The 24,001-nt window shown below is 49.8% G+C and overlaps 1 protein-coding gene across 1 annotated transcript; it reads left to right on the forward strand.

Annotated features, from left to right (window-relative positions):
• The first annotated feature begins 549 nt into the window (after positions 1–549).
• ANKRD60 (ankyrin repeat domain 60) lies at positions 550–22,772 on the forward strand. Its single transcript, XM_033095447.1, has 6 exons — positions 550–554; positions 706–1,190; positions 6,163–6,293; positions 7,769–7,934; positions 10,194–10,411; positions 22,716–22,772. Exons 1-6 carry the CDS (start codon positions 550–552, stop codon positions 22,770–22,772), a joined length of 1,062 nt encoding a protein of 353 aa, XP_032951338.1.
• Positions 22,773–24,001: the final 1,229 nt, after the last annotated feature.

Here is a 24,001-nt window from a genome sequence, read left to right on the forward strand (position 1 = left end):
TATCTTAACAGTAGAACCCTCCCAGCCGGTCACCATGGGACAGGCCCCCTTGTTAAGTGTTTTTATGGCATCTTTCTCACTCTAAGAATTCGAGAGCATTTTCAAAATCGATGGACTTTTATACAGCTTTGCAAATTTTCAAGGTCTGTCTGTCTCCCACTTGCCGAGTGGCCAAGTGCAACTGCCGAGGTTTTTTTCACCAGGTCGGCCCAGATCTGCTGAAAGGAGTAATATTTTTGCAATGTTTTTTTTTTTTTTTTTTTCATTCATGCTAGAAATGCGATTTTTAAACATGACTAAAGACTGCACTTTACAACTCTGCAGTCGAAGCTTGCAGTGATGATTTAGAGCGTTATTCACGCATAATTCCTCCAGGTAGTTGGCTCCGAATTATACAAAGATTGTATTTTAAACAGACAGGGAGAAGAGGTCAGTGTTACTTAACAGTGGCCAGAAGGCACCTCGTTTTCCAGGTTAAAGGAACTAACGTTATGAGTAGTTTGGAAGCTGCGAGGTGGGACGTGGTGGGAGCTGGGCCAGCGGAGCGCAATGGGGTACGGGGTGGGGCGCGAGGCGCGCAGCCTCTAGATGACCCCTCTGTATTGATCTCAATAAAGCTTCCGATTATTTTAGGAAGCGCCTGTGTCCTTTCCCCCAATTTAAGACCCTTCCTTTGTTAATTGTGGGGCCTCTCCGCCCCCTTAGGGGCTCGGCCGGCCGTCTGGGAGGGGGCGCCGAAGGCGGGGGCGGTGATGACGCGCGGCCACCGCGTGTAGCAGGGATGACGCGCGCCGGGGACCGGCGGTGGGCCATGCGGCAGGCGGTGGAGGATGCGGCGGGCGCCGGCGGGGGGCGGGCGGCGAGGTCGCCCGCGGGAGCCCTTCGTCCGGACCCCGCGGCTGGGCGGCGGGGCGGGCGTGGGGCGGGTTCGGCGGGCCCGCGGCCGCTTGCCGCGCAGCCCTCGGCCCGCACCCACAGCCGGCCCCGCGTCGGGGACCCGCAGTCCGCGAGCTTAGCGCTCGACTTGGCCCCAGACGTCTTCGTCATGCGGGTGTTGCTGGAGGAGACCAGTGAGGTGTTCCGAGTGACAAACTGCCGCGGCGACATGACTGTGCTCGAGCTCAAAGAGGAGTTGGACCTGATAGCCGGCATCCCCTTGAACCTCCAGCGGCTCCAGTACCTGGACCAAGGTGGCCCCTGCCCTACCCTTCCTTCGCCATGTGTACTCCGTCGCGCTAGGGCGCCCAGTCTCCTTCTGAGCCTGCGTCCCCGAAGGGGACCTTGCCCCATGAGGACCCCAGATGTCAAAACAAACTCCAAGCCCCCTGGGGACCCCAGAGGGAAAAGCAAACCCTGGCCACGTAGGTACTTCCTGGTCCTAGACTGATGGGTTCACATCAGGCCTCAAGTCTCAAGACAGAACCCCACTCCACAACCAACCCTGCCTGCATTAGGGCTCCAATCCCAAAGCAGCTGTCTAGTCTGACCTGCCAACCTGAGCAAATCCCGCTCATGTCAGGACCTCGGACTCCAAAACAGATGCTGCCACAGCAGGACCCCTCGAAGCCCAGACCCTCAAGCACCCCATGTCTCCACCAGGGCCCCGAGTCCCAAAGCCAAGAGTGTCCACACAAGACTGTAAGCCTGAAACAGAGCCTGTCCTTACTGGGACCCCACAACCCAGGGCAAACCTGCTCCCACCAGGACCCCAAACTCAAAGCAAACTTCAGGTCCCCACGCTGGACATGTGGACATCAAAACCCCCAATGCTCTGGCCAGCCACATCCACACAAGGGCACCAAAGACAGAAACAAACCTGCCCACTTCAGAACCCCAAACCCAGAACAAACCTTCCCAAGGCTGAACTCCAAATCTCCAGGGTAACCATGACTGTCTCAGAACCCCAAATCCTCTGGTGACTGTGTCCATACAAGGACGCTAAAGCTCAGAACAAATTGTGCCCACTTAAGGACCCCCAAACCCAGAACATACCTGCCCAAGATTGAACCCCAAATCTCCACGGTAACCACAACTATCTCAGAACCCTGAATCTTTTGGCAATAGTCCATGCAAGGACGCTAAAGACCGAAACAAACCCTGCTCACGTCAGGACCCCCAAACCCAGAACAAACCTGCCCAAGACTGAACCCCAAATCTCCAGGGTAACCATGACTACCTCAGAACCCCAAATCCTCTGGTAACTGTCCACACAAGGATGCTAAAGCTCAGAACAAACCGTGCCTACATAAGGACCCCCAAATCCAGAACATACCTGCCCAAGACTGAACCCCAACTCTCCAGGGTAACCATGACCACTTCAGAACCCCGAATCTTCCGGCAACTCTGTCCATGCAAGAGGCTAAAGCTCAGAACAAACCCTGCCCACCTCAGGACCCCCAAAACCAAGAATAAACTTGGCCAAGACTGAACCCCAGATCCCTATGCTATCCATATGACCATCAGAACCCCGAATCCCCCAGCAAACGTTTCCACCGATGAACACTAAAGCCTGAGACAAACTGAAGACCCCGTATTTCTATGCAAACCATGCCCGCATTTGAACCTCAAAACCCCCAAGCTACTCCTGCCTACAACAGAAACCTGAATCCCAGAGCAGACTCTACCCAGATCGTGACCCTAAATCCAGAGCAGACGCGCCCAGTTCTGAGCCTTCCAATCTCTAAATAACCACTTGTGCATCCGAACCCCAAACCATCAGCTATCTGTGTACATAAGGATGCCAGAGACCAAGCCGAACTCTGCCCACATGTGAAAGCCAGACTGCAAGCTCACCATGACCACCTCCACCAGAACCCCAACCCCAAGCAGAGGGTCCTCATAAGGGCTCCAAAGCATGAGACAAACTGCCCACAACAGGACCCTAAAACTCAGACCTACCCACATCTGCACCCCAAATCTCCATGGAAACCATGTCTACAACAGCACTCCAAGGTTTAAGCCAACCCTAACTATGTAAGGAAGCCAAAGTTCAAAACAAGCCTTGCCTACATGAGGACCCCAAAACTCAGAGCAAACTCTGCTTCTATTTGAAACCCAAACTCCTCAGTCAACCATATCCCCATCAGAACCCCAAATTCTAGACCAAACCCTGTCTAAGCTAGGATCCCAAATTTCAAAGCAGAACCTGTCGCCATCAAGACCCCCACATTCCGGGGCAGGCCTATCTGATTCCTCACCCCCAGTTACCACAGTACTCAGGTTTACATCAGAGCCCCAAATCTTGAAAGAAGTCCTGTCCACGCAAGGACTCCACATCCCAGAACAGACCCTTCCCATAGCAGGACTCCCAAACAGAAAGTAAACCTTGCCTTCATCAGACCCCAAATCCATAGCAAACTCTGCCCTCGTCAGGACCCCAAATTTCAAAGCAAACTCTGTCCACGTTTGAACCCAAATTCTGGCACTAACCCAAGTCCGTATCAGAACCCCGAATCCACATCAGGAGCTCAAAACTAGCCCAACCGGAATCGGAACCCAGCACCCAAAGCTCACTGGCTAACTCAAGACCCCAAGGCCCCCTATCCAGATGAACCCCATGTGGGAGGCACTCAGTGGGGTCAAGGACCCTAGAGCCCAGTTTCTCCCTCCATCAATCTTCTTCCATCAGCCTGAGGACCTGGCCATCCCTGTCCCGATCCCTACAATATTTAGGATATGAGAACAGGGTCAAATACCCTGGGCTCCATCATCTCCCCACCCGATTGAAATCAACGCAAAAACACTTCAAGAAAATGAAGATGTAAAAACCTGTGTGGGCTGCTGCACAGAGAATGTGAACAGCCGATACTGCAGACTCACTGCAGTTATACTGCAGGGGCAGGAGCGATGGAGATAGACCGGAAAGCAGCCTGTCTCCACAGCTCCGCGCTCCCAGACGCTGCCCTTTGGGGGCTCAGTTTCCTAATCTGTAAGGCTGAGCCCTTTGAGCTCGAGAATTCTCAGTGCCTTTTCCTCCCTAGACAGAAATGACTAGGGAAACTCAAAATGTATACGGAAGGCCGAAGTACTTTCCTTTCCTCTCTTTGACCCAGACGAAGCGTTTTTCGCGACGTATTTATTTTGCTAGAGGATTATTTGGAAGATGCTTTGGGGACATTTCTGGGGCTTTATTTGGAAAGACATAGATCTCAAACCCAGTCTGTATTTAATACGTTAAAAATGGTGTGAGCTCTTGAAGGACTCAGAGTCCCAAAACAAGTCATTTGAAAGTTACGTATCCTGAACTACAAATGTCTGGCACCCTTTCTGTTCATTTATTTTCGCTGGTGAGCTATGCCGAGCTATAAATTCAAGAAAGCTACGAAGGAATGAAAGCGATGGAGTGACTTAACACTGATGTCACAATCCTGTCAGTCAGCAAGCACTTAGCAACTGTTAGAAGCTTGACCTCCTTGCTGTTGGAATCCTTACTGTTTGATGTCCAACGAGAGAGAGAGAAGGTGTAACTCTGATGAAGGAAGAAATTTGGGCTTCTGCCTATAAATAATGGGCTGATGCCTCTGTACCCACCTCAGAGGTTGCCGGGGGAGATCAAATGAGATAATGTGTGTGAAAACCTTGAGAGAGACAAATCTAAAAGGAGTGAGCAAATTCATGGGGGCGGTCGCCCTCACACGTCTGTTGTCAACTCTAATAATTTATTTAGCTGGTGATAATTAGTATTTGTCTAAGCCCAAGGCGGTGGCTGCCTGCCTGTTAAAAAAGAATGCTCTGATTTCTCTAAGAGCTGTTCAGTATGTGTGAATCACGCTCTTGTCTTTCTCAGGGAAACACAGCTTTACTCAATTTTTTCCAAGTTGAGAGGAAGACAAGTTGTCTTGCTTAGACTAATTACTCATTATCCTCTGTGTTGGAACCACAAATAAACCCTAATTAACAGATTTGCTAGTCACTACTTCCTGTTTACATCTACCATCTGGAGTTTCTGGTAACCAAAGGTGCCAATGGAGCCTAGAGTGACAAGCGACGGCCTGGCCATTTACTAGGGGACCTGAGATTGCTCATCAGCAAATGGAGATGACAGACCTCGCTTGTCACGAGGATTAAAGAATGTAGGTAATTAGTACAGGCACTTAGTAATCGCTTGATCATGGAACCAAAAAAACCTCATGAATTCCACTCAGAATAAATGATCATCCAACCTGGGCAGAGGGGAGATTTGACATTTGTGGCATTGCTTATGACAAAATCAAATTATTCTATTACGCAAGATTATAGGTAGCCATGTAAGAAAATGTGTATTTAAAAAGGTAAACTAAATACAACTCTCCTTTCTTATAATGTTCTTCAATCCTCTGCTACTTCTGATGGTCTTCCCCAGAGTCTGAATTTATGAAGTGTGAGTCGCTCCACCCCATTCTTTCACGAGCGGGGGGCTGTTCCGGGTGAAACCACAGAGTTCTAACGTCCCCGATCCGAATTATGGGGAATGTCACCATTACGATTCTTACGTAACCATAGGTTCTCAGCTGGGCCATTTTGTCCCCCGGGGGCCATTTGGCAATGTCTGGAGACATTTGTTGATGGTCACGACTAGGTGATTGTGGGTAGAGCCCAGGGATGCTGCTAAACACCCTGCGAGGCACAGATGGCCCCACAACAGAGAAGGACGCAGCCCAACACGTCTGAGGTTGACAAATGCTACTGTAGACTATCATTTGAAAGACCCAACAAGTTTTTGTCGTTACTTCTTTAGCCAACGAATGATGCTAACCCGAGTATTTCAGCTTAACATCTGTAACTTGTGTCACTACATCGGGCCGTGTCTGTGCACAGTTACTTCAACTTGTAACTGTGCACAGTTACTTGCAAGTTGTTCTGTTTGTAGAGTTTGCCTCATAAAAAGACTTTACTAACTCATGTGTTTTTTCCGCAATAGAATGAGTTATAATTACAGAATTTTATAAATTGTTACCTTTTTTTTTTTTTTTTGGCTTCTCTTTGAGCTGAGCCACATTAATTTGCTAAAAGATTAACGACCACAAACAGATGCATGTGGAGTCATCAAATGAGATTAGTGCTCAAGCTTCTAAAATGATCTTTGTGATACCGGAGGTCAGATAATCTCTTAACTTAACCGACGTAATAGTTTATTTTTAATACCCAATTTCTTTTTAAAAAGAAAAAAATGATTCCCTGTAGGCATTTTGATGGATGACACCACACTGAAGTTCCATGATGTCGTTCCCGGTGGAATTATTTCATTACATGTCTGGCCTTATGATGGATGGACGGAACTGGTTTTGGCAGCTGCAGAAGGGGATCCCAGTAAGGTGTTTTCATGATTCTTTAAATGGATTTCATACCTCATGAAGCAATTGTGTGTGTGTGTGTGTGTGTGTGTGTTAGGGGGTAGGGGCAGAGGATCACTGCATCTTCAATGGGAATATCTGAGGAAAAGTTTCAGAGTAGGGAAGGACAACAGGACTTATGCCCTAGTGACCAAATACTGTATTGAGTGTTTTACTCGCTGGGGTTGTGACTTCACTGTGCTCCTTTCTTTGTGATTGATAACCTGCTCCTGCCCCCAAAAGGAATCAGGGCATCACATTTTCTAGTCACGTGTGTATTTTGTCAAGTTGAAAACCTAATTTAACCCTGAGTGAAGCATGCCAGGTACACTCAGAGATGTGCGCCCCACCAATGGGACAGTGCAACCATCCCAGCTGGGGTCGGCTCCCCACCGGGGTTCAAGATCACGCACTGCTTGGGTACACAGCAGGTGCCTACTTTTTGCCTTGCAGACCTTGCACTCTGTTGCCAGTTGGGCTCTGTGCTGGGCAGTGGCGGGGGTAAGAGGGAGGAAACCAGGTTTTCTACCCAACAGTGAAGATGAACCACTCAGACACAGGGGGCAAGTGTACGTTCTTCCTGGAAAGTAAATTTGACAAAGAGATGAGCTTGTGGAGAAGAGGAGACAGTTTACTTCTGGCTGGGAAAGGGGTCAGGGGAGGCTGGGCGCAGGAGAGGTGTTGGGATCAGGTCTGGGGAGGCAGGGACAGAAAGGAGGGAGGCCCTATGTCGGCTGTCTGCAAATCCCTGCCAGGTCCTTCCCTGGGCTCCCCTGTCACCACCGATTGGGTCCAGGCCTGGGCATTCTGGCTCTTGCTCTGGGGTTCTTCTCTCCCATCTTGAGCAGAACTGTCATCACCTCTGCCTTGTGCCCTGTCACATTTTGCCCCTCCTGCTGCCCCACACCGGATGTGGCATCAGGGATAGTGTCCCTCCCGTGCTTGGAGGCTTAATTCACCACGCAATGATTCCAGTCTGGTTATTCTTTACCCAATAGCCAAGTTCAGAATGTTCCAAAAGTGAACAGAGACAATGGGCCCGAAAATAGATCGGAAGGTCAGAGTTCCTCAGGTCTCTGGAGAAGTTTGTTCCCCTCTGGGGAGGCCACTTCGTGTTGGCTGGGGTCTTCCTTAATAGTTACAACCACCTTCCTCTGGACACCCAGAAAATCTATTTTTCTCTCTTCAAAACATTGACAGGAAGAATTTCCTGCCTTCTGAGCCTGACTGATGGTCAATTCGTATTTCCGGGACATGTTTAGAACGTCAAACAATGTCCTCTTCTGGGTGCCTTCCAACTTCTCCGTTGGGGTTTGCCCCTCTCTGCCCCATCATCAGCCTTACCGTGGCATGTGAGCAAACCTTCCCTCAGGAGTGTCCTGTCACCCACCCGGACAGGGGCAGCTGCACGTCTGAAACAACCTGACTCACTGTGTGTCACTCTGTGTCTTGCCCAGCTATCTTGCCTTGGTGTCACTGAAGATTCTTTCTACCAAACCGCAAATTCACAACATCTTAAAGAGAAGCAGTGGAAGAAATGGATATCTCAGAGAGCGTTCGTGGCACTGTATATTGCTTCACACAGAGGTCACCTGGAGGCGATGCACTACCTTCTAGAACACGGTGATTCTGATGGGCCGCTGAGTATGGTCAAGAGTTGGGGTCCTTTGCAGGTGGAGAGGACAGACTGGCTTGTTTTCCTGGTCCCTTCAGCAATGGTTTCCGGGACCTCAGTCTCATCAACCACCAATCCTGGGCCACATTGGGCCCCTCAGTCCCTGTCCGAGGTGTCCTAAGGGACATGTTGATTAGAGGCTCTGTCCCCTCTCTTGGCCAGGTCTCAAGAAGATTCTTTCTGCTGTGGGGAGATGAAACTTTCAGGACACCAGGCACAGGCACAGCTGAAAGGGCTTCCTGGCTTCCAGGTCAAACCAGACACACTGCTGGGGGTGTCCCCAAAATGTCTGCCTGGTGTCCAACCAGCTGAAGTTGGGTTTCTACGATGGTGCAGGGGCTAGCCCCAAGCGGGCATCATTCTGTTGGTGGTTGGCAGGCGGGCCAGTCTTCTTTCTCTAAGCCTTTGAATGACTTCCCTCAGGACACAGTCACCCCAAATCCTCTTTTCATCTCTCCTCCACCAAAGTGCAAGTTCCCCCCCACACCCGGCCCGACTCTCTGTCTCTCGCTGTCAGCCTTAGCCTGCATTGTCTCCAAATTGAAGGGCTTTACCTGATATTCTGCAGGAGTACACTTTATCTTCCCTGGATATAGGATATTTTGGGGAGAAGAGGCCCACTGATTGAAATGTAGACAATTCAAGAACAATAGACAATAGTTGCCAGGCAGCCCTGGCCCTGGCTTCCTCGGGAAAAGGAAGAACGTGTGCCTGTCTTTGGTCAACGGTTTGAGGCTCAGAAGGGGGCCTCGTCTGAAGCTCTCCCATGTCAACTTGCCTCCAAATTAGACCCCTTTCTTTCCTGCCTGTGGCCTTCACCCCAGCCTCTCTCTGCTCAGTCTTCACTTTTTTTTTTTTTTTTTCTCCCACTTCCACCCAGCAAGATGGGCGAACGTGTCCTGCTTGGGCAGGATGATTGGGCCGTGCATCTGTGGTGGACACAGGTGTTCCTGACTGTTCTCTACTGCCTCGGCACGTCACCTGTGGTGAGAGGAAACACAGGCATTGCACAGCCCAGCAGTCCTTTCAGCTCATAAAAAGTCATTTTCACTCTGATGGAACCGTGATATATTTGAAAGCACCAGTTAAAAAATTACAGCCAGCTTTGCAAAGTTTTCTGTCCTTTGCAGACAGCAGTTACAGAGAGGCAGAGCGGCCAGGGCTGGGCCTTCCGAGAGCCTGTTTACCACTTTACCCCCCCGGCCGCCATAGCTCACAAAAACGGGTTCCCGGAATGTCAGCTGCATGGAATTGAATTGCCTTGTTTTCTGTGTCATGATATTTGTTACCCAGAATTTGATTCGATTCAACAAGTCCATATTGGACACCTGTCATTAACCCATCCATCTGCGGGGGCCAGTGAGGGATTCAACTGCAGTGAAATCTGTCCATGAGTCAGGCCGTCCCGTCGTCTGTCATTTCCCGAGCGCCTGTCGGCTCAGGCATCGTGCTACGTGCCGGGGGCGAGGACGGCAAGGATCAAAACAACTGTGCTCTCTGCCCTTGTGCAGTTTATGAAGGGAAGTCAGCAAATGATCACAAATAATTAAGTCCATGGTCAGTCGTGCACGTCAAGTTCTGAAGACGCAGAATGTCTACTGAGCATATACAGAGGAATTCCTGGGGAGGGGCTGGGGGAGTTTCCTGAGGAAGTGAATGAAACCTAAAGCCGGACAGAGTTAGCCCAGGGATAAAACAAACAAACAAAGAGAAGATGAGAGTGTTTTTATCCAAGGGCACAACATGTGCCAAGGGCTGGAGGCAAGAGGAGGGAGCAGGGTATATGCAAGGGAGAAATCTAGAAGGCTGGTACAATCGAAGCATGGAGGGAGGGCAGGAAGAGGTTTGGTAGGGGTACTGCTGGGTGATAAGGGGGCGGGGGTGCCATAGATCAGTGAAGACCTAGACCGTTACCCCCAGGGCAGGGGATGTCAGCAGTGGGATTGGAGGGGAGGTGATGTGGGCATTTTAGAAAGATCTCTGGCTGCCATGCAGGAGCGGCCTGGAGGTGAGGCATGCTGAATGCTGCAGGACACAATGCCCCGTCCCTTCCACTCCGTGCTGGGGACGGGGACACTCATTCATTCTGCCACGCATCCTTCTCATAGCCTCAGCCCCTCCCATGCTGCTCTTCTCCAATGGGTTCCCGAAAGTGCAACTCATGGCCAGCGCTGTGGCCTCCCTCAGCCACCTTTCTTATTTTACAGGAGCCAACTGTCTCGGCAGAACCCCCGTGGGCAGGACACCCCTGCATGTGGCTGCAGCCATGGGCCGGTGGGACTGTATAAAACTCCTGCTCAAGTACGGGGCCTCCATCAACCACAAGGACGCCAAAGGGATGACCCCCATGGCCATCTCCTTCCACCTGAACTCCAAGCAAAGTGCACAACAGTATAAGATGTACAAGATGTTCCCCTTGCACTGGGTGAGGAAGTCAGGGAGAAAGGGTCTGACGGGCATGAATGCGACCAAGGCTTTTCCGAGCGTAACGTCTGGGTCTGGCTCCAAGAAGAGCAAAGCTGAGCTCCCATTGGGACCATCGTCTCGTCAGAGCTGATTTGGGTAACTTTTCAAGAGTTCAGATCCATGGTGGCCCTTGGCGAGCAGGAGGGCAGGAAAACATGGCAATAAATCTGGATCAGGCATTGAATTATCTGTCCTGTTTGAGGATGAATTGGGGAGGGGGTTGACGGAAGCAGGTGAGTTGTGTTCGTTTTGGAATCCATTACGGACCGAAGAGGCTCGAGGCCAGCCTTTAATTTTAAGCTATTTGTACACCCCCAACAAGGCTGCTTGGGGTGACGGGAACCAATTACCTCCTCCCCCATCTGGAGACCATCTAATGCACCGGCATAATAGAAGTAATAGCAATAATGAGAATAGAGCTGTGGTTATTGTACAAAAACTCTAGCGCTGATAAATGTCAGGAGGGCGTGTGCAGTGTGGGCTGTGAATTTTGGTTTGCAAGACTCATGGAACCCAATGCTTCTGCAACTAGTAACATTCCAGAATTTTTCCTGAGCCACCTCGGAGGGGTCTGCTGTTTGAGTGGGGGGTGGGTTGGGGTTGGGGGAGAAGTGAGCCTCGGAGAGTTTGGTTCTCCAAACACATTCTCCACGGGAAGTCTGATTACACTTGTTGAAAGGTGACACACTGGCATTGAATTCAGAGGAAGTGGTTGAACAATGATGGATGGTGAGCTCTCAAGGAGAGACTGAGAGCTGGCACTTTCTTTCCTTTTGTCACATCCCCGGTGGTCCAAGCACCCCTCCCCTCACCCCTGGCCAGCTTTCTCCTTCCTGCTGGACCCAGCGTAACTCCACCCTCTTTCTATGCAGCGCTTTCTATGCTTAATTCTAAGCTCCATATCTCACAAAAGTTATAGACCTGCAGGGGCCCAGACTGCCATGTGGGTGAGTGAGCTGGGTGTGGGAGACGAGAGGGAGAGGTGAGGGCTGGGGCAAACTGACATGCACACCCCTGTCTGAAGAGGGCACGTGACTCAGCTCCAGGCAAAATGTGAGCCAAATGCTGCTAGGTCTTTCCAGAGCTTTCTAGAGCTGGGAATCTGGCTTTTGGATATGATTAAGTCCTGATTTTTTAGTGGTTGGTTTGAAAAGTTTTAAGTTGCAGCACACCAATAGGGCTGCCCACCATTGTCAAACTCTTAACTGTTGCACAGGGGACAGTGATGGACCTTAGGCTCATTGGAACATTCCTTAGCTCCATGGCGGGAACGGCCATGGGTCCTGCCATGTATGTTTCTCCAAAGCCCTGTATCCTGATGGCACTTCCAGAATCAGTCGGAAGTCAGGTGTGGTAACCGCCTCTCGACTGCTGAAATTACTTCTGTTTTAAAGTGATGGAAAATGGCCGTGAATCCTGGCGCTGTTCTTTCCTACTTCGATCCCAATAACTGGATGCAGCTTCTAAATTAAGTGGCCGCATTTCCTGCTGTCATAGCAAGTAAGATCTGTGTTGATGATGTGGCTTTACATTCAGTAGACGTGGCTGTACCCAGCTCAGCAACCTGTTTGACAAATAATAGTCAGGAGAAAAATATAGTTTAGCATCAACTATGTCAAAACTGAGATCTTGTTTTTGGCAGGCATTCTCCACAGTCAATAGGCAGATATTAAATAACACTATCCAGTGGGTCAATTCATTTCGCTAATGAGGTGTGTTGAGGAAGGGGGGATCTTGGGCACCCTTTTAACTTAACAAGTGGCATTCCTCAAAGTCACGTGTCTGCCTGGAGGATTGCTCTGCCGTCTTTGCTGTGAGAGCCAGCCGCCGGACGCTTGTCCACACAACTCTGCAGGCAAGCACTCTATCTTCCTATGCCCCCAATTCAATTAAACACTTGGCCAGAAATTGGGCAAGTTCCAAACTCTCTGCGGTGACATTTGCTCAATCTGTGGCAGGGCCATCTGAACACTCCTGTAGATCCCCGGGGCTCTTCAATTCAGACGATCTCAGTATCCTATCTATTACGTTCAGACAAGCCTGCATCACGTATTCCATAAAATATATCCAGAGCCATAAAAGTGTTGGTTTGCAATTGGTCACAATCATGTTAACATTTTGTAGATATTTCATTAAACATTTATTTTGAAGGATTTTTTTGGTCATACTTTGGAGCCAACAGAAAAAAAAATTTCAAGGGGGCAATCTCACGCATTTTTGTAGGATCCTAAAATCCTTTTAGGCCCAAGGTACTGAGGATGGTCTTTAGTGGTGAAACAGCTGTGGTCTGCGGCTGTCCACGGACGGGATGGGCTTCCTCTGGGAACAGAGCTTCGGTCAGTCTCCTGGGTATGCTGTCCAGCTGCCCTCTCCTTGTCTTGTATTTCCCATGAGGCTGGGCTCCCAATCACCGAGTTAGGAGCTGCTGAGTTTGGGGTCAGTGTGGACCTCAGATCACATCTGTGGCCTGGGGCAGGGGGTTCCTTACTGCTCTGAGCAAAGCCTTTCTATAGAAGAGGATGGAAGGTACTTGTGCCTAGTCCCTGAGGGTATTGGGAGGGCCTGGGAGGTAGGAAGCACTCAAGCAAGACAAGCTGACTGTTGGCATCTGACAGCTGGGTTGGAAAACCTTACCGAGGTCGTGGGCTAAATTGTTGATGTCTGAGCAAGAGGGAAGATGAGAGAACCATTTGTTGCCTTTCTTGGGCTCTCTTAAGTTCTTATCACCAAAAACTGGTGAACTAACCCGTTGGGCTCAGTGCCCCCCATGAAAATGCCATGGAACATTCTTGGATTTCTCGGTGGCCACGTGGAGGAGGAGGACTTCTCAGCATCTCTTTGTCAGCCCGGAAAACAGTCCTTGGAACGGGGGAGCCCCTTGGAGAGATGGAGCCCTCGCTATAAGCAGAGGACAGCTCCCATGTTTCCACTCGCCTTGGCTCAGAGCCAAGGTTAGGACCCACCTGGAGCAAACAGCCACCCCCACTCCCCTTGCCTTTTATCTCCCCCTGAATGAGTTATAATGAGGCGCCCTGTCTTGTGCATATATTTAATTGTAAGTTGCCTCAAATCCTTTCTGGAAGTCAGTGCAGTATAAATTAGAAAGAGGTAACATACACTGTGTGGTTCAGAGGGCGATTTGAACGTCTTGCCCAGGCCTAGCTTGGCTGACCCAGCCTCTGGTCCCTCCACCTGCCTCCATTGTTTCAGGGGTGGCTAAACAAAGATGCTGAGTCTTATTTTGCATCTGGTCTGTTGGCCTGGGGTCCAACATCCTCCAGACCCTGGCTGTGGGTACCTGGGTTGCCTCTCTTGACCTCTGGACACCCCCCGGGTCTCTTAGCTCTACCCCAGTCTTTGGTACTTTGCCTTCTCGCTCCAAAGACTCGTCCACGAGGTTTCAGCTGTGTGCCTGGACTCTGGCTCCGATCCCTTGCTCCGTCTCAGAACTGGATCCTCCCTTACCTAAAGCATATCCACCAATCAGAATTTCCCAGAGAGGTGGACGGGCATCCCAGTGGTGGCACCTCAGGGGACTTTAGGTGGCCCCTGACACGGCATTAAGTGATACTGAAACCTGGGGTGAAACTTACTGCCTTTTCAAGTTGCTCTCCTTTTAATTCCAAAAAGGACAAAGTCTCCATTTGGTGCTTATATATCTTAGACTTCTCTCTGACCCTCACTAATCTCCTTTTAAAAATACGCAAATTGAGCAGGCTTCCACAGGCAATGGTATTTTGCTAGGATTTAATAGCATTGTCGTGTTCAGTATATTTGTGGGCCAGGATTCTATTCCTTTCTCCACTCCCAACTCGTGTGCGACCTTGGGGGCAAATGGTCACCTCCCAAGGGCCTTAGTTTCTTCGTCTTAGCTTCATGGGGCCCCATCATCTCCAGCCCAACCTGATGGTGTTGGTGAAACGTGATAACCAACATGAATCAGGCACTCAGGACTCCAAACCCTGTCAGGGTGGCCCCACCATGCCACGGGAAGGGCCTGGGCTCACAGTCTGGCAGATCTGATTTAGAATTTTTCTTTGCCACTGGCTGTGTACATTGGGCCAAATAATTGCATGTCTCAGAGCCTCAGTTTCTTTGTCTGTAACATTCGGGCAATAAAACCTGCCCCTGTCATCACTGGAGGGATGAAATGCCTGGCACAGAGCAGAGACTTGAAACATAGTAGCCATTATTATTATGATTATTATTACCATCACTTAATTTGCTTAAAATGTTTACTCACCGGGAATCAATAGCCTCCCGGTTTCCAGAGAGCCTCATAAATTTTCAGCCAACCTTATACAAGAAGAGTCTCCATCCAGAACTAATAATTCCCAAAGTGGGAGATAAATATTTCCCTGAAACTTGCTGATTTGGGTATTAAGTACAGGGCTTCCTCAGCAACTGCCAGAAAGTCGTTTTGAACTTCAAACTCCAGAGTCAGTTCTGCAGGAGAAAGAAAAAAAAAAAAAAAAAAAAGCTCTGAGGAGAGAGGAAAATTCCAGTCACCAGGTTCTGCCTCTGCAGTGCGCACTGACGATGCAAGCATCCAGCAGAGGGCACAGAAACCCATTAACATTTAGAAAAACGCCGGTGTTTGTGTTCATCAGAAATGTCAGAGATGCAGCGGTCTGCGCCACATCCAAATCTCAAGGGCAGGGCTCTGCGAGTAGGGCCACAGACAGGCTTTTCTGCCTGAACCCCTGAAATTGTCCGCAAAACGTGCATGTCTGCACACACACTTTTTCTGGGGTGACGTTCACAGCTCTCGTCACATCCTGAAAAGGTCTGTGGACCCCCTGCTCAAAGCTTCCAAAACCTGGGTACAAAACAAGGAGGCTAACCACAGCAGGTGTCAAATCAAATCTACATCAGTATGATGTCATCTGCTCATTTGGTTGATGTGCACCGTCCATTTAAAATTGGAAAAATGGTAAATACTGATAACATCTGGTGCTGTGATGTGCATGTGTACACGTGTGTGTGTACCTGGGTGTCTGGGAAAAGGCTCGCTCTCACACCGCAGAGGGATGCACAGGTCCTTAGAGCCTTGCAGGATGACAACCCCACAATAGGTATTCAGATGCCCCTGACTTGGCCCAGCTGCCCCACTTTGTAAATCCATCCTGCAGAGACAAAACCCCAGGACACAATGAGACGTGTGTGTGAATGTTCACGACAGCTGTTTATGGTGGCAAGAGCCTGGGAACTCTCCAAATGCCCACCAGTGGGAATGATGGGGCACATTTTGCAGCTATTAAAAAATGACTTGATTTGTATGTATAGGCCAAGGGACAGCCACCAGGGGTGTCTGTGATGCGTCATTAAGTGAAAAGCAGCAAGTTGCCCAGGAAATGTGTATGAGCTCATTGAATTACAATTTTAAAAAGGAGGCAAATCCAATAAATGTGCACATACGTTTATTTGAGCAAAAAGAATGTTGTCAAACACCCTCAAACTCAGCATTGCTGACTTTAGAGCCGCGGGTTGCTTCAGACGTCTCTGAATGGTCACCACCAGCGTGCCTTCTCTTTTATTATTGTGGTAAAATACACATAACAATAAAACTGGCCATGAAGGACATTTAGTACATTCACAGTGCTGTGCCACCAGAACCGCTATCTAGTGCCAGGGCATTTCTTCACCCTGAAAAGAAACCCTGGACAAATGGACAGTCCCTCTGCCCAATCTGTGCCTCCTAACCCTAGCTACCCATTAATCTACTTTCTGTCTCTCTGGATCTGCCCATTCTGGACATTTCGTAGAAACAGAGTCATACAATATGTGGCCTTTTGTATCTGGCTTCTTGGCATAACGTTTTCAGGCTTCATCCATGTTGTAGCATATGCCATTACTTCATTTCTTTTCGTGGCTGAATAATATTCCACTGTTTATCCATTCATCACATCAGTTGGTGGACATGTGGGTTGTTCCCACCTTTTGACTATTGTGAATAATGCTTGCTAAGATCATGAGTGTATAAAAATTTTTTTTGAGTGTCTGTTTTCAATCTTTTGGGTATATACCTAGGAGGAGAATTGCTGGGTTGTAGGTAATCCTATGTTTGACATCATGTCTTATATTTGTAATTAAAATATACAAAAAAAAAAAAAAAGGAAAGAGAAGCCCCCCAGCTAAGTTCTCCAAAGTTTGAGAATTATGTGAATTACTGAGCATGTGACCTAGGACAGACAATTGGCTTATTGAGTCTTTGCGATGCCCCTGACAGCCAGAGTTCAGAGTTCTCCCACCTTGAGCACACACCAGTGCAGGGAGGGCACAACGCCGGGTATCATTCCCCAGAGATCCTGGATTCAGTAGGTGGCAGAGCCTGAGATTTCTAAGAAACTCCCCGAGGTGCTGGTCCTCGGTGGCTCTGAGCGTGTGCTAGTCCACGCCCACTTTTCATTAAGCAAACTGAAGCTCAGAGAAGTCAGCAACTTGCCCGGAGTCACACAGCATGAAAAAACGGCCGAGCGAGGCTGCCTAACCTGAGCCCATGCTTTTCACGAGCACCTGACGGTATTGAGCTTGCCTGCTCACAGACCATGCTTCTGCTCTAGGGGTGAACCCGTCTGCTTGGGAGGACTTCCTGGCGGCTGTGACCTCAGTTACTCTCCAAGGCCACCTTTTCCTGCTCATTACACGCAGAACACACTGGCACTCATCCTCAAAGCGCTGTGGAGGTGCTCACCCAGAGCCCCACCGGGACAGGCCAATGGGCACCACCGGGCAGGGCAGAAAGCAGGGCACAGGAGCAGGTACTCAACCCCCACCGACACCGCCTCTTTTGTCCTTTCACAGCCCCAGTGACCATCAGGACAGGCCCCAGGGGGTCCTGAGCAATTTTCCACCTCCCTACCCCCGAACTCCCGATACCCCACCGCCACCCCGACCCCCACTCTCAGTCAGATTCAGAAGGGAAACCCTCCCAGAAACCCTCCCCAGGCCTCTCAGGGTCGGTCCGGTGGCTCCCGCCAGGTGGCGCTGCTGCGCGCGGCTGATTCAGGTGGGCAGGAGAGGCAGCCACCAGGTGTCGCAGCGAGACCGCGGATCAAGTCTCGGGGCCTGAAACTTCAATCCAGACTTGGGGACACTCTGTGCTAGCTTGAGGTAAATTCCATTTATTTTAATCCCCCAAAGGGAGGGAAAATCTTGGACCTTCCTTGCAGTTGTAATGAACATTTTAATTAATGACTCGATCACCCAGGAGGGACTGCAAGAGAACAGCAAGAAGGAATTTTGCCCATTTAGGTATTTTGAAACTCAACATCCTCTACGTTATTGTCATTGAGCAAAGTATCAACCACAGCCCACCGGGAAGGGCTGAGATTTAAAATGAGCATGCATTGGGATTATTATGTTTGCCAACTTACACCTTCAAAGAACGTCATGACTTATCTCCACCTTTCAGCAAACTGCAGTATGTTTCGTACCTGGTTCATCTGACACATGGTTTAGAAATTATACAGAGGATGCTCCAAAAATATATACACATTTTAATAAAGGAAAAAGACTATATTAAAATTAAACTAATGGGAACCACTTTGAGCACCTCTTGTAATTGCAGAAATCAAACGTGACTTGTATTCATCTTTTGTGAGTGGTATATATCGAGTATTACAATTTTAATATGGTTTTTCCCTTCTTAAAATGTGTATACCTTGTTTTGGACACCCTCTGCATTTAAATAATGAAAAATGTATCAGATCTGATTTCAGTTCCTTAAAAGGACTTGCCACTGGATTTGGGGCCACCCGGCCACCCTAATGCAGGATCTCCTTTCAAGATCCTTAATCACATTGTCAAATACCCTTTTCCCAAATAAGATTACAGTCACAGGCGGACTTATTCTTTGAGGGGCTACCGTTCCACCCCCTCCAGTGGTTATGTTTGCAGTGTCAGTGTGGGGACAGAGTCCCAGAGAGCAGTTTCCAGGCTCTCGGCCTCACATGGAAAGGTGCTGGCTCGGGTATTAGATGGCCGTCAGCTGTAATCAGATGACCATCCTCTGTGGCTGAGTGGCCATCAGCTCAGCTGTTTCCGGTTAGCTATTAGCCACTAATACAACTGCCCGTAGCTGCGCTCGCAAGGGGGTTGGTTGGTTGGCAGAGAAGCGGCAGATCGTGTTGATCCTACTTCCTGTGTCTCGCGCGGCCACCAGTGAGATGGGGGTGCAGGAAGACCCCTCATTGGGGTACTGGCAGATGTTTGCTTTTGTGTCTTGACCAGCCGCCATTGAGAATATAGTGGTCTGACTCCCCTATCTATGGCTCCGTGGGTGTTCCTTTCTGGCCTCACCATCTCGTGCGTCCTCATGTGGGGAGCGGGAGCTGAGTCCCTGCATGACAGTCAACCACTCGCCTGCAGGCTTGTTGAGGGTCTCACAGGAGTGGGACTCACTGGACATGCATATCTGTTGTTGTCAGCAAGTGGGTGGAGCTAAGAGGCAACTCCTGAGGGAGAGAGCTTTGGCTAGAACAGAGAAGGCGGCCCAGCACCCAGCCCAAGGGTCTCCAGTATTTTGACCTCAGCAAAGAAGGATGAGGGAGGCCCTCAGAGGGAGGCGGGGCCTCTGAGAGCTATAGGGGTGTGGTCATCAGAGAAAGGGACTCAAGCCAGTTGAGGGTAGAGAGAGAACATCCAAATTGGCAGCACCACTGTCCTTGACAAGGCCCGTTTCAGTGGCTCATTGGGGACAGGAGTCCTTCTTGGGGGGTTGAAGAGCCAGGGGCAGACTGGAGTGGAGGAGTGGAGACTGCAGGTGTGGACCACCTCTCCGGGAAGTCTGGCCCCATGAAACCCAGGGGGGCTGTTGTTTTAAAGATGGGAAAAGGCAGCCGGTCGATGGAAAGGGTCCAGCAGAAGGGGAGGAACTAATGACGCAGCAGGGCTAGAGGCCAGCTCCAGGGAAGGGCCTGTGGAGGGAAGGCTCCTTCTGAGAGACCCAGGGGTGGAGGGGTGCCGCTGATGGGTTTGGTGCTCACGGGCCTCTTCCATAGGCAAAAAGATCCAAGTGTCCCACCTCTCCCCTTTCCCAGGCCTAAATCCCCAAATCTGGTGAAATCTTCTCTACACTGAGACTTAAAAAACTTTTTATTATGGAAAAGCTTAACATGTATGAAAATAGAACCAGTACATCTGATAGTTGCTAACTTTTGCTATTTCTGCTTCCTCTGGAGAGCCTTTTGCCAGAGTTACGGATACTTCGCCCTCGAACCTTCAGTCTGCCTCTTCTCCTACCACATCCAGAGCCATTACCACACCCTAACAAATGAACAATCATTTCCAGATAGCGTCTGTATACGTTTCCTATGGATGCTTAAACAAACGACCATAGATTTAGTGGCTTAAAATAACACAGATTTATCCTCTTATGGCTCTGGAGTTCAGAAGCCTGAACTGGGTCATACAGGCTAAAATCAAGGTGTCAGCAGGGCCGGTCCCTTCTGGAGGCTCCAGGGGACAATCTGTTTCCTTGCCTTCTCCAGCTCCTAGAAGCACCCTCATTCCTTGGCCCATGGCACCTTTCCAGATCTCTAGAAAAAAACCAGTATCTCTCTGACCCCGTTTCTGTGTTCACATCTCTCGCTCTCTCGCTCTCTCTCTCTCTCTCTCTCTCTCTCGCACCCTCCTACCTCCCTCTCACAAGCATCCTTGTAATTAGATTGGACCAGGATAGTCTTCCTTCGAGGATCCTTAATCAACCTGCAAAATCACTTCTGCGTGTCAGGTCCCAGGCATTAGGACACAGACATCTTTGGGCGCCATTTCCTGGCCGACCACAGCATCTAGCAGCCGGTCTGAATTCAAATCTCCCCACTTGTTGCAAATGTCTGGTAGAGCTACCTGTTTCACACTGAAGTCCCTTCATTTGGTCCTGGCATTTGGTTGTAATGTTTCGAGTCTCTTTAGACATTGAGCTGCGATTCGTCCCACTCTCTAGAGAAGCCTGGTGTCCTGTGGAAGGTCCTGCACCCCGAGTGTGGCTGGGCTTCCACATGCTGTCTTTAATGTGTTCCCCTGTCTCCTGACTTCCTGTGAACTGGATGTGGGACCCCCCCAGTAGGATCAGATTCTGCTTGACCATTTTTGCCAGACCACTTTCTGGGTGACCTCGTGTACTTCCCACGGCATATGTGCAGGGACACCAACTGCCAGGTGGCCGCACGGTCAGGGTGTGAAGTTTGAGCCTGGAGTTAAGGCACTGAGAACCGCCCGTCTCTGTTGGGAACTTATATGCATATTTCCTCCTTTGGACTAGCAAGTAATCTGGGGTTGGTCCTTTCATGCCTTACGAATACACTGTTCCCCATCTACCTTTTATTATTACTGTAAAACACACATAACCTAAAATGTACTATTGTAACCATTTTTCAGTGTACAGGTCAGTGGCAGTAAGTACACTCACACTGTGCAACCTTCACGGCCATCCATCTCCAGAACTTCCTCACCTTCCGAAAAGGACACTCTGTCCCCATTAAACACTCACGCCCCACCTCCTCCCCCAGCCCCGGGCACCACCATCTACTTTCTGTCTCTAGGAGTCTGACTACTGGAGGTGCCTCACGTAAGTGGGATCATCCAGTATTTGTCCTCCCTTCTGCCGTTTGCAAAAGTAGCTTTATCAAGGTGTAATTCATGTGGCATGCAATTCACCATTTAAAGGATACAATTCAGCGGTTTGTAGTGTATTCACAGAGTTGTGCAACCATCACCTCTATCTAGGTCCAAAACGTGGTCATCATTCCCGAGGGAGACCCCGTACCCACTAGACAGTCACTCCCCGTCCCCCAGCTCCTGGCAGCCACTCATCTACTTTCTGTCGCTATGGATTTGCCTGTGCTGGACATTTCGTATCAGTGGAATCGCACACTATGTGTCTTTTTGCGCCGGGCTTCTTCACTTACCAACATGTATTCAAGGTCCATCCATGCTGTAGCGTGTATCGCTACGTCATTCCTTTCTATGGCCGAAGAATGTTCCTCCGTGTGCATGAACCACATGTTGTTTACCCAGTTGTCTTTGGAACGGTCATTTCCCCCTTCCTTCTTTTTGGCTATTATGAATAATGCTGCTGTGAACATTTGTGTCCAAGTTTTTGTGTGGACGTATGTTTTCAGTTCTCCTGGGTCTATACCTCAGAGTGGGACTGCTGGGTCATATGGACTCTGTTTAATCCTGTACAGAACCGCCAGACCTTCCCAGAGTGGCCACACCATTCTGCATTCCCACCCGCAGTGCATGAGGGTTCTGATTTCTCCTCTACTGCGTGTCGTTTTGATTAGAGCCATCTTTGTGGGTGTGGAGTCACAGCTCGTGTGGTTTTGTCGCCACCCACCCTTTATTAAATTGACACTCCCTGATGGAGCCAGTTATTTCCTGGGGGGTTGCAAAGTGCTGATTTCCCAATTCTGTCATTCCTTCTACGTTTCACTAGCTGGCATCCTTCTGTAAAAAAGGAGAGTGACGCCTCCTCTGGGGCTGTTTGGTTTCCCAAAAGGCAGTCCCAACGGAAGGGGCGGGGTGGACGCTGAGGTCATTGTGGAAGCCGGGGATTTATACATATATTCAGTGTGTTCCAACCAGCCACTTGTCCTTCCTCTTCTTCACGCTCAGGTAATCTCAAATTTGACCACTGGATGTGACACATTTAAAAAAAACAAACAGGTTTACGGAGATACCATTTACATAACTCTAAATCAGAACCGGTTTAAGCGTACGATGTAATGATTTTTAGTACATTTCCAGACGTGTGCAGGCTTCACCACAATCCAGTGTGAGAACATGTGACTCACTTTTGAAAATGGTGGTTTTGTGCTTTTCAGTTAACTTTTATTCCCAGGTAAAGAGAGCACCAGAAGCCCCCAGGGAGGCGGCATTTGCCCTTTGGCAGGCACTCAGGCCTGCAGACAAAGGCGGCGCTTCCACCACTGTATTCTGGGCCTTCCTTTACTGTCGTCTAGAACCTCGCTACTCAGAGTGGACACCCTGAGTTCTTGGGTTCACCTGGGAGTTTGTTAGAAATGCAAACCTCAGCCCCCGCTCCAGACCTGCTACATCAGAATGTGCATTTTAACATGACCCCCAGGGGATTTGCAGGCACTTTCAAGTCTGGGCACTGCTGTTCTATGGACACCATCCAGTTCACACATGTGGCGCCTTCCTAAGGAAACCTCGGCTCCAGCCTTGGTGGCCATGTGCTCCATGCTCTCCAGCTAAATGCCATGCAGGCGTGACTTCACTTTTTGTTTCTGTTCCAGGGCATTTGTGGCGTGCCTGGGCAGCTGTCCTCTGCTGAGACATGTGGTCCTGTCTGACCCTCAGCCTCTGGTCCATGGAGAGGACTGCGAAATCCTTCCTCATGTCTGCAGGGTCCTGCCTCACCCGGCTCTCTCGGCTACTTCCCTTCTAGTCTCAGGAACAGTGAGCTCATTGAGCTGCTCCTATACCTCTTGGAACAACTTGGGGGCCCAGGAAGCTGTAAGCCCCCTCCCTGCTATTCCCATGACATCCTGGGGCTACCCCCCTGGCAGGGCTCCGACACCCCTCTCCTCTTCCTTCTTCTTGTTGCTGTAGCTCCAGGAAGCTGACTCATGTCCTCTCTGCCTTAATACTCTGGGCAGCCATATCCTCATGGGGTCTTGTCCCCTCCCAAGGGGGCTCTTCCTGGAAAGAAGGCTCCCTCCCCCTGCCTCTGCTTGTGGAGAAACTTTGCCCGTCACAGGGATGGGTGAGTGAGGTGGGAGGCCAAGTTTTCTAGGAAGCTTTTCCCTCCATCAAAACTGCTCCCAGCTCTGCTTTCCCCAAATTTTCTTCCCCCCTTGAAAGACGAGACTTTTGAAACCCAAAAGCCGAGGACCAACTCTGGTTTTCCTCTGCTTCCTGGAGCAGCCCTCTTTCTCAGGGACAGTGGCACCAAATGCTTGGTTCCCACACTAGGTGAGTCCTGAGGGGGATTAAATGCAAATTTAAGTTTGACTCAGAGCGTCATCTCTTAGAGCTGGTAGTAAACTGAGCGTTGGTCAGTCTTCTGGAGTCTGCTGCTCTGGAGGTGGGGTTGTAGTCATTGATCAGACACCAGTGGTCCCAGGACACTTGGTCCTCACACGGCCTGATGGCACAGAATGTATGTGCCTATTTTGGTGGACACGACAGTCTTGGCCAGGCCAAGAACCCTCGTATCGGGCGTTCTGCTTCCCAGGCAAAGACCAACTGCCGTAAGGTCGCCGCTGCCTCTTCCTAAGTTTGTCCCAGGCCCCACCACTCTCTATTGCCCTTCCAGGCAGCCCTGCCACCTATTTACGGACTTGCCGGCTCCCTGCAAGCATTTAGCACTAGATGAATGGTTTAGGCCTTCTTCTTCCCTGCCTATAAGCATTTAAAGTCAGCTTAAAAAGAGGGGAAGCGAAAAACATGGAGATGCCAAATAATGTACTATTTGAATAACGACTGCTGCCATGACCCGCTGTGATTTATTTTGAGAAAGGCTATAGATTGAGCAAGTCCTCCTGCTCTGCCTTCTCCGGGAAGTTTAGAATTAGAACCA

This window comes from Rhinolophus ferrumequinum, chromosome 23 (genome assembly GCF_004115265.2).
Source record: "Rhinolophus ferrumequinum isolate MPI-CBG mRhiFer1 chromosome 23, mRhiFer1_v1.p, whole genome shotgun sequence".
Lineage (NCBI taxonomy): Eukaryota > Metazoa > Chordata > Mammalia > Chiroptera > Rhinolophidae > Rhinolophus > Rhinolophus ferrumequinum.